This window comes from Octodon degus, unplaced genomic scaffold, assembly GCF_000260255.1.
Source record: "Octodon degus isolate 3935 unplaced genomic scaffold, OctDeg1.0 scaffold00014, whole genome shotgun sequence".
Lineage (NCBI taxonomy): Eukaryota > Metazoa > Chordata > Mammalia > Rodentia > Octodontidae > Octodon > Octodon degus.
In genome coordinates this window covers 5,365,848-5,376,197 of record NW_004524590.1, presented here as the reverse complement: position 1 = coordinate 5,376,197, position 10,350 = coordinate 5,365,848, and the positions used below count along the sequence as shown (strand labels likewise).

The 10,350-nt window shown below is 45.6% G+C and overlaps 1 protein-coding gene across 1 annotated transcript in view; it reads left to right on the top strand.

The window, feature by feature from the left end:
- The window catches only part of Cntnap5 (contactin associated protein like 5), a 930,940-nt gene that overhangs the window by 761,470 nt on the left and 159,120 nt on the right, over window positions 1-10,350 (top strand). The window contains exon 17 of the mRNA XM_004626336.2: window positions 5,919-6,137. Coding sequence (XP_004626393.1) covers window positions 5,919-6,137 — 219 coding nt within the window. The remainder of the gene's footprint in view (window positions 1-5,918; window positions 6,138-10,350) is intronic.

Here is a 10,350-nt window from a genome sequence, read left to right as displayed (position 1 = left end):
GCAGGTAGGGACAATCCAGACTCGTGAGGAAGAGCAGGAAGGAGTGGCCTTTCGGAGTCACGGTGGCAGCTTGGCAAGAGCCTGGGGTGTGGAATCCAGTGTGCATTCAGATGTGTGCTTCTGGAGCTGGGAGCCACATTAGACATGTTGTCACCTCTGTCGTGATTCTTTGTGCAGTGTGGAGTTGGTTACTCTCAAACACCAGCCAAGTGTGTTTAGCTCCAGTTAACAGAAAACTCAATGTGAAGCGGCAGACACAAGGAGGGGACTCCTCTGGAACCGGGACATGTGCAGAGGCCTGCTTTAGTTCTGAAAAGTAAGCAGTGCCACAGAAAATATTCGTGGTCTGCATGACTATTTTCTCTGCTCTGACTCCTGATTATCTACTTTGATGTCAGGCTAGCTGTGCCTTAGGCAAAAGCTACCCCACTGCCTGGCGAATCACTTCCATCCAGTTATCCAACAAGCCTGAAATGCACCTCCCCTGACTGGGAAAGAAAAGATGGGCTGCAGAGTGTTTACACCAGGCCCACCTTTCTGTCTGGGCGTGAAGCCAGCTTCTCCTAAAGCCCAGTAGGGAGGAAAAGCACTCTGAATGTGGTAATGAGAGGGGGTGGGGAGACCATCAATGACGCTTAAGAGGCCCACGTTAGGATTGAAATGTCTAACATATTTGAAAAGTGCATGAAACTAGGCAAAGATCTAGCAAGTATCCATTTCTTTACATGTGTTTAGCAGTCACAATCCTAGTCTGTTTGTGACCTAATGAAAGATACGTTGCTGTCATATTCTTTAAGTGACTGAGATCTAATCTTTTCATTTTTATGGCTGGTCTCTAATAATATCAGCCCAAGTGGGCTCTATAATTCATTTCCATGAAAATTAAATAAAAACAGCAACAGAATTTTCTTGAGATGCTTAGCAGGGAAAAAAGCAAACGCACACACTATCGCTCATGTTTATACTTTAGAATGCCAACATGTTGTATTAAGAATAGTTGCCTGCTGTGATGTTACTTTGATTATGCTGTAGCTAGAACCTCAGAGAATAGTAAGAGTTAATACTCCTAATAAAAATCACTGGGTTGTTGAGTGATTACTGAGATTAGACACTCTGCTGTATTCTCTTTTTTTTGAATCTTTTATTTATGTATGTATTTGGTACAGGGTCTTCCTACGTAGCTCGGACGCATAGTGATCCTGCTGCCTCAGCCTCTGCAGCGCTGGGATTACAGGCACATGCCAGCATGCCTGGTTCCAGGGCCAGCACGGCATGTGGTACTGGGGATTGAACCCACAGGTGCTTAGACCGCTAATCTATCGCTAATCTATCTCCCCAGCGCCTCTGCTGCATTCTTTACATGTCTTCATTTTGTTTGGAAGCAGTCCTTCCATGACTAGGACATAAGTGTACCACATCCTCCTTGCCAGTCGTAGTCCACTGAACAGACGAGAATGACAAACCCACAGCCAGCAAGCCTGGGATTAATTGACTGTGAAAGGTTGTAATCCAGTCTGCAAACTCATGTCTCTACTCTTTTGCGAGGTTCATTACCAAGTTTTACCAAACCCTTTTAGGAGTAAAGAAGGTTAGAGCTCAAGAGAATTATTTTCTTCTTTCTTCTAGATGTGGAGGCATAGGGCATTTGAGAAGTGTCTGCAATTTTGTCAAAACTATAAATGTGAAAGATAAGAATCACAGTTTCATCAGAATCTCAAAAATCCCTGTCTCCATAATGTATAATCCTATTTTATTGAATATATATTTCTCATTTTGAGACTGCCACATGGAAGAGGCTAGCTGGTTCTAATAAAGACTTGCAGCCTCAGGGCCAGCAAGGAAGGCAAACACAAGGACAAGGGTTCAGTCCTGGCCTCGTATGATTCCCCCCCTCCCAGGCGTGCTGAGACAGGGACCGAGTCTGGGTGTGGTGGTGCACGCGTGTAATCCCAGCACTAGAGATGCTGAAAACAGGAGAATCATGACAAGTCCGAACTGCATAGTGTGACCCTGTACCAAATACATTTTTAAAAAGACTCGCAGCCTTTCTGTCCATACATAGACCTTGGGATTGCCGACTTGGCTGACCTGGGAGGGGGTGATGGCAAACAGTGAACTCAGAGCTCCCCGTCCATGAAGTTCAGAGCTGGGTAGTGAGACTTGCATGCTCTGACTTGCCAGCTTATCTGGTTTCTGTCATCCTTGCCCTCAGTACCGGCTCCTGGCTGGAGAGAAACCCTCCCAAGGCTGAGGTAACCGCTAGCTTTAATTGTGACCATAAAGGAGAGGATAGTGAGAGCAGGTGCCTGGGCGTCGCTGGGCGATTCAGAGCACGAGGCCACATTCATAGACAGCCCAGTCTCGGGGCCACCTCTTTACCCACCGTGGTCCTATGGTGGCATTTGCTCCGATGGCCACTGAGTGCTCTTATTCATTCCATGCCCAGCCACAGAGCCTCTAGTGGTACACCCACTCACGTGCTTCTTGTTCAGTTGTTTTCAGGGATTTACTTGAATTCCAGGCTTTCCCTGTCCTGTGAGCCTGCACAGGTTTTGAGATTGAGAGTTCTGTCTTGGGGACTGTAGTTTTAAAATGTGCTCTGGGCCACACCCCCTCCACACATTCCACTGGGCACCCTAGCTCACAGCCTGGATCTCTGACCTCTGAAATAGCACTTATCTCCTGTGACCGAGTGAGGATTAAATGAGTTAATTTATAAAATTGCTAAACAGGTGTCCAGCTTATGCTAAATGCTCAAAAACTAGTACCTAGGGCCAGTGAGATAGCCCAATGGACTAAGTGCCTGCTTTGGCAAGTGCAGGGACCAAGAGTTCAATCCCATGCTGGCTGGCCCTGCCCCGGGGTGTGCTGAGCCTGCACTGAGGCTGGGCATGGGGGCGCACACCTGTAATCCCAGCACTAGCAAGGCTGAAAATAGGAGGATCGCTATGAGTCCAAGCTGTGTAGTGAGACCTTTTCCATATATATACATTAAAACAAACAAACAAACAAACAAACTAGTACCTATTGCTTTTGGATTTTCTGATTCTCCTTCAGATAAAGAAGGAGTGGCTTTTTTCTCTTTTGAATTTCTTATAACTCCTTTGTTATTGTTATGCTTTTTCTTTAAGCGAATCTTGCGTATTTATATCTGGCAATGTGAACAACTAATTTGGAGACGGCACCACGTAATGCAGTAACCATTGTTGAATCCCTGTTGCTTTGTTTAGTGAAGTCTTTCATCATTTCTAATGCTGATTTTCTTTCCTATCACTCTTTTGTATTCTTTAAAAATAAAAAAGGGAGTGGCTTAAACATTACAGATCTCTAATTGTTACTCGAATAAAGGTAAATTAGAATTTTTTAGAGACGTCTTTCCAAAGATTTAAAATGTTTAGATAGAAAAATAAACCCTGCCCAAAACATTTCAATACTGCATTTCAAATGTGCTGCCCAACAGTGATTTGCTGCAGAAAACTTTTGATTTGGGAAGAGCATTTAGTGCTGAGTGCTAGGTCCATGGTAAGTGAGGCGCCTCTGCAGTGGGCAGACAGGTGGAGGAGACAGACAATAAACTGATGATTGTATAAGAGAGGGACACGTGGCGTAGCTGCGCTAAGTACAGACAGGAAGCCTAGCACGAAGGTAGGGCTGGGCCAGCACAGACTGTGGCAGGACATCCACACAGGTGTGTCACCGGAGTGCAACTTCATGTCCACAAGGCTAGCATGGCAGGAAGGTTTTCGCGAGATCTTCAGTATCGCTCCCCAGGTTCTCACAGAGCTTTACCCTTTTGTTCTTCAAAGCAAAACAGATGTGCAGCCCCAGCATGACCAAGCCCACACTTTAGCTTGAGAGGACAGAGGAGGGGGCTGAAGGGTGGTTTTGGTTGTCCAAATAGGATGCTTTGTAAGGCACAAGCAGAGAACTGGAGTGCAAAACTATGTGCTGCTGCAGGTAGCAGCCATTCCCCCGTCCCGTGCGTACTGATGCGCTGGGCCCAGTTCTAAGAGCTTCCTTAGGGTTGAAATATAAGAACCTGATGATCAGAATGGTGCAAGGCAAGCTTGCTGAGAAACGGGTGTCTCTAGAGTACTCCAATTTTCAGGCTCCAACTCACTGCTTCTCCTTCAGGTCAGGCCTTCTCGTTAAAGGAAGCAAGTCAAAGGCACAAGGCACTTGAATGTCTCCTTATTTGGTGCTTCCTGCAGCAGGGATAGCTTTGTGTTAGGGTGTAGCGGCCGGACAGGCAGGGATCCCCAGTGCTGTTTAACTTCTGGCATCTCTTTAACTTATTCTGGCTATTAACGAGGGTGTTAAATAAGTGTTTGTTTCCTGACCTGGGGGTAACACAAAAGGGGACAGGGACGCAACGGGCAGAGAAAGAGGGGCAGCTTCGGCACGTGCAAATAGTAGTTATTCACAGAAGATTGCTTCCTCTTCCAACTCATTGTATAATTAACTTTACACTTCTTTCAGATTTGGAAAATTCTTGTTTAATAATGGAAACTAAGACGGTACATTTCAAAACAGCACAGTAGTGAGGAGTTGTACCTAGAGTCAGATTCTACTTATTGTGCGGGAAACTTGGAGGAAATTACTTACATTTGTCTGGATTTTTCTCACTCATAAAGTGGGCATCATAGTCTTTTTCTCACAGGGTGGTTTTTAAGACTCAAATGAGAGAATGCGTGTGCGTTAGTCAGTATTCTCACTGCTGGGACAGAATCGCTGTCACCTGTGACTGAGCAGAGGCACTGTGTGCTTGGCTTCTGAGGGCTGTGTCCACACTGGCTGGCTCCAAAGCAGATGTGGCAGAGGCAGGTCGAGGAGAGCTGCCACGCGGGCGACCCGAAGCAGAGCGGGTGGAGTGGATGGGAACAGCATGCTCTTCCACACCGCTGCCCAGTGGCTCTTTTCCTCCAGCTGGGCCCTACTTCCTGTGGTGACTTTCAGTTATAAACTCACCCATGGATTCCTCTAGGGATGAGTAGGAACCCCCTGTGGTCTAGCCACCTTCGAAATGCCCAACTTTGAATACTTTGGGGGAACATTTTAGGTCTGAACCATAATATCGTAGTTTGTGCTTAGCATGATAATCGAGTTTGTTTTACCTACTGTGGTGGGACCTCCAGATCTCCTTAATCACGTACAGCTTCCACTGTCATTGCTGCCCCTCATCACCACGGCCACCTCTCCCGCAGTGACCACCCCCCATCCACCTCCACCATGACCACAATCGCCATCGTCACCACCACCACCACTGCTATTGTGACTACCACCTCTACCACCATTACCTCCACCATCGCCATTTCATCAGCATCAGTAGTAGCACTTTGCCTACCGCCTGACTTCTGGGATATCCAAATTATTTACAGGGGGAGAGTCACAGAAGGTGTGGCGTGACCTCAGGCAGTTCAGGTTGTAGGGAACTCCGTGGAGCAGGCCACTGAACTTTCTCCATCTTGTTTTGCACTCATGAGAGTGCTAGGAAGGACTGTATCATAGGCACTAGCCATGGAGGACAGCGCTGGACTTCCCAGGAGCTAGGGCTCCTGCCTCATAAATGGAGCTTCTTACGAACCTTGTGTCTACACAAATACAGGAGTGCACAAGCGAATGAGTAGATCAGGGGGACTCAGAACCCTGCTCACATGGGTGTTTGCCAGACCTAGGAGCCCAGGCCCTTCGCCTGTTTCTGAATCTTCAAGTTAAGGATCAACTAAGGGTGTACAGGATATGTGTGTGTCCAGTGGTCGGTGGTGGTGACTATTAATATTGGCTTCAGTGCTACAGGGATTTAGAAGGATATCCTCACTGTCCATTCTGACTTAAAATAGCTCCTCCTTTATTCGTTGTGACCTTAACACCCCATCAGTGGCCTTCAGCCTTCTTCCTGTTTCTCTTTGTGGTTCCAGCTCCCTCTGAGATCACCTTTGCTATTGATGTGGGGAATGGCCCCGTGGAGCTGGTCGTTCAGTCTCCTTCTCCTCTGAACGACAACCAATGGCATTACGTCCGGGCTGAGAGGAGCCTCAAGGAGACCTCGCTCCAAGTGGACAGCCTTCCGCGGAGCACCAGGGAGACCTCAGAGGAGGGCCACTTCCGTCTGCAGCTGAACAGCCAACTGTTTGTAGGTATGGGACATTTGAAGTCACACTGTGTGCTAAAAACCCTATAAGGCCACTCTGTGACTAGGCCAAATGACAGTTGCTTTTATTTTAGAACTCAGAAATGATTTGCATATGTCATTATTCATCATCACAAATTTCTTTCTGCAGATTGTTCTTTTTGGACTTTATTAACCATAGCCAAATAATATATGCTTTCCCTGATTCAGTTTTGAACTGGTTTCAGCCTCTGTACCATTTCTTCCTGTATATATTGTCTTCAGACATCTAGAGAAAGCTCGGTTATCATCATTACAAATAAATTTCCTCTTAAGAAGAGGAGATGCCAGCTGGTTACACTGGTCACTTCCTGGAATAGACTCTAAGGCGTAGGGCCACCATGACCTCCCAAAGCAGGAGGAAATGGTATGAAATAGTGGAAGCCCCTGAAGGGAATTTCAGATGTCAGCAACATGGCTGGGGGAAGGGCTGCTTATTTATTTTATTTTAATTAATTAATTATTATTATTATTTTTTTTTTTTTGGTGGAACCGGGGATTGAACCCAGGCCCTTGCGCTTGCCAGGGAAGCACTTATTCCACTGAGCCATCTCCCTGGCCCTGAAATGACCTGTGCATTTTTAAATTTTATTTTTTATTTTTGGTGGTACCAGGGATTGAACTCAGGATCTTGCGCTTGCCAGGCAAGCACTTATTCTACTGGGCTATTTAACTGGCTCAAGGGCTGCTTATTTCTAAACAAGGGTCTTTGGTCATATGACGTCACTCAGATAGCTACCTTCTGCATGTCCAGAGAGCAGCGCTGGTGTCTGGACGGATGTCTCTTTGCTCGCCTCTTCCTCCCTGTAGTGGAGAATCTCCTGAAACGCGCTGTTCGTGTGACCCAGGAGGCTGTCCCTGCCGTGGACCCAGAAGAATTCTGACTTGGTTTTGTGTGTGTCTCTCCTTCATCCCACCTGTAATGAACAAACACCTGGCCCTGGCCAGACAGCCTTGGTCGGTTGAGATGTTTGGAAGAGGAATTGAGCAATGCTACTGGTTTTCATGAAGCTTGTGGCCAGGAGTGTGTGTGTGTGTGTGTGTGTGTGTGTGTGTGTGTGTGTGTGTGTGTACAGATGCATGCCTATGCTTGTGCTCATGTATAAGAGCGAACTTGAAGCACACTAGGCCGACTGGTTTCCTGAACTGATGCAAGCACATTCTTACAGTTGCGGTTCTTGATAATGGGCGCAGGGAGCTTGTGAAGTTTTAAGTACAAAACAGGGCTTCAAAGTAATCCGAGATATTGTAACAGTTGAAAGCCAAGAACTTGATTCCATGTAGCACTTGGGATTACAGAATTACAGAACAGGGCTATAAATAAGTAACAGGATCTGACCATGTGCTGTACCTGGACTCTTCTCTTTTTTTTTTTTTTTCCCTCACCCCTTTTTTTTCTTTTCTGTTCTCCCCTACCCTTTACTTTCTCCCCTTCTTTTCTTTCCCTTAACTTCCTTTTTCTATTTATTTATTTGTTTGTTTATAGATAAGCTTTCACTAGGTTGCCCAGGCTGGACGCAAACTTGTAACTGTCCTGCGTCCGCTGTTGCAAGTTCCGGATTGGGCGCAGTTTACAGAGATTATTCATAATAATTAAAACCCATCCCCACTGAAAGCATATGCTATGTTTGTTTCTTTCAAACCCAGAAAAAACGAATTTTTCAACCTCTTGAGAAAAGCTGTCATTGAAACCATCATGCAGTAGAGGTCATACACCTTCATGACCCGTTTCGTCTTCTGTTGTGTTGCCCATGTCCAGCAGAAGTCAAGGTATAAGTTACTGAAATATTTTTAAGACTTTAGTACAGTGATATAATTAACCATTCATGTAATTGATACGTTTTACTATCAAAATACTTTAAAAAATTTATAATGCTGTTTTAACCCCACTTAAAACTCATATTTAGTCTAAGGAAGTTTGCTGGTCATCCCTAGTACAAGGTGTGTGTGTGTGTGTGTGTGTGTGTGTGTGTGTGTACATGTGTAACCAACTCAGCTTTTGCAATTTTCATAAATTGCATTTCATGGTAAGTTTTCATTTATCTTTAGGCAATGTTCATGAATTTTTCAGGCTGATGGGAGATATAAGGTTGCAATAATTATTTTACCCTCTCTTAAACTTGTCGTGTAGCTATGAGATTATCCTGTGGACAGAATATGTGATAAACTTTGTCGAAGTTAAAAGAAAAGCTAGGCGGCTGTACGTGTGGCAAGTTTATTTCTAGACAGTTCTGTTAAATTGATCACAAATGCCATGAGCTGCGGGGCGCATTGCTGGGTCTGGAGGAGCGGCCTCGGCGGAGCAGGAAGCAAGGTCGGGTGGAGAGAACACCTGCGCCTGTTGTAGCCCTCTCTGATAAGTCCCGTCTCAGATGTTCCTCTCCTTTATTGGATTTGTCTTAACATACTCGAAGATAAAAGCATCCTGTTGGAGGTCATCTGAGGCTGTTGGTTCAAATTTCATTGTTGAGTGCTTGGACTATGTGTAAGTTCACCGTTGTCTGCTAGAGACGATAATGAGGTTTAGTAACGCGTCTTTGTACACTTGAGATCTGCTACCTGCACGCATCAGGAGTGGCACCCACCTTTCCGTTCTGGCACAGATAACAGCAAGGAAAGTGTCTCATTCTTTATAAACCTGGTACAAAACCTTTCCAAACTTACTGCAGTATAGAGAAGAAGTTGTAAAAATCTGCGTCGTGTTTAACGACCTCATCTCCTTCCCCTTCTTCCTCCACCGGCCCATTTTCCCCTCCACCTCAATTGTTCTGTTGGTTGAATGGACGCCAAACTTGCACTCTCGTGAGAAAATACTCTAGCAACTTAATAGACGATGAAAGCTTAAGTGTTTCCCCAAAATGCAGCCTCTGTTTCTAGGAGAGTAGGGAATAACTGAGCGCGATAAGGGGTGGAAAGCGTGGAGCGCGTGGCCGTCTTGTGCCGGGCACAGCCTGACCGCACAGATGGGCACCTGCCTGGGCGCAGACCGGTGACTCGCTTTGGATCTGGAGAAGGGCTCCTGGGACGCCGTCCGGATGCCAGGACAGCGCCTCCCCTTGGCAAAGAGCGACGTGCTCCGCTGCGCGCTGCTCACGCTGGGAAAGAGCTCAGCAGCGTGTTTTAGCACAGTTAGTTCATAGAGCTCCCAACGACCCGCTTCCTGTTACGCCAGAGGTGACAGAAAGAGTGAAGCTGGAGGTGTCCTTTCAACATTTATCAGCTTCTGAGTATTGTAATTTGACAAAAGGCAATTGTTTAAAAAGTCATATAGTGTTGACTTTAACTGAATCATATTTCTCACAGAATACGGTCTATGACTTTAGATATTCCCCATAATAATTGCATAAGGGAACTTGTTCTATCTAGTTTAAGAACTTGGGAACAGACGCCCTCCATGAGAACTTTAGTTGCTGTATTAAAAAAAAGCCTCAAAATATGTATGACAGTCACTCAAAAGTGATTCTTCACTAATGTGGGAAAACTGAAAATGTTGGCAGCTGACAAGGCAGAGTAGTGGTCATCAGATTCTGGAGAACGGCAGAAAGAAAGATCAGCTAAGGGATACATAATTATATTTATCTTGGGCAAGCCAAATAGCTCAGCAGATTAAAAGGCCTGCCTAGACAGGTGCAGGGACTGCGGTTCCATCCCTTGCCTGCTGTGCTGGTGCTGAGACAGAGACTGAGACAGGGCCTAGTGTGTGCACTTGTAATCCCAGCGCTTGGGAGGCTGAAAACAGGAGGACCCCTGCAAGTCCGATCTGTGTAGTGAGACTCTGTAGACCCTGTACTAAAATACATTAAAAAAAAATACATTTATCTTTCTTTGAGTGATGGGTGTCTCTATGTCTTTCAGACTGGACTTAAACTCACTATGTAGCCCAGGCTGCTTTGGAACTCACAGTGATCCTCCTACCTCAGCCTCCCGAGGGATGAGATTACAGGTGTGCTCCACCACGCCTGGCCATAATTACGTTTAGATTACAGGAACACATTCCGTAGGACAATAGCCTGCCTATAGTTAGAAAATAACTGCTTGCATATTTTAAGTCAGCTGGAATGTTTTACATTGAATGTTACCAACACAAAACAATAAAGTTTGAGGTGCTAGAAATGTTAATTTCCCTGATTTGATTATTACATGTGGTCTACATATATGAAAATTTCACACTATTTCATATA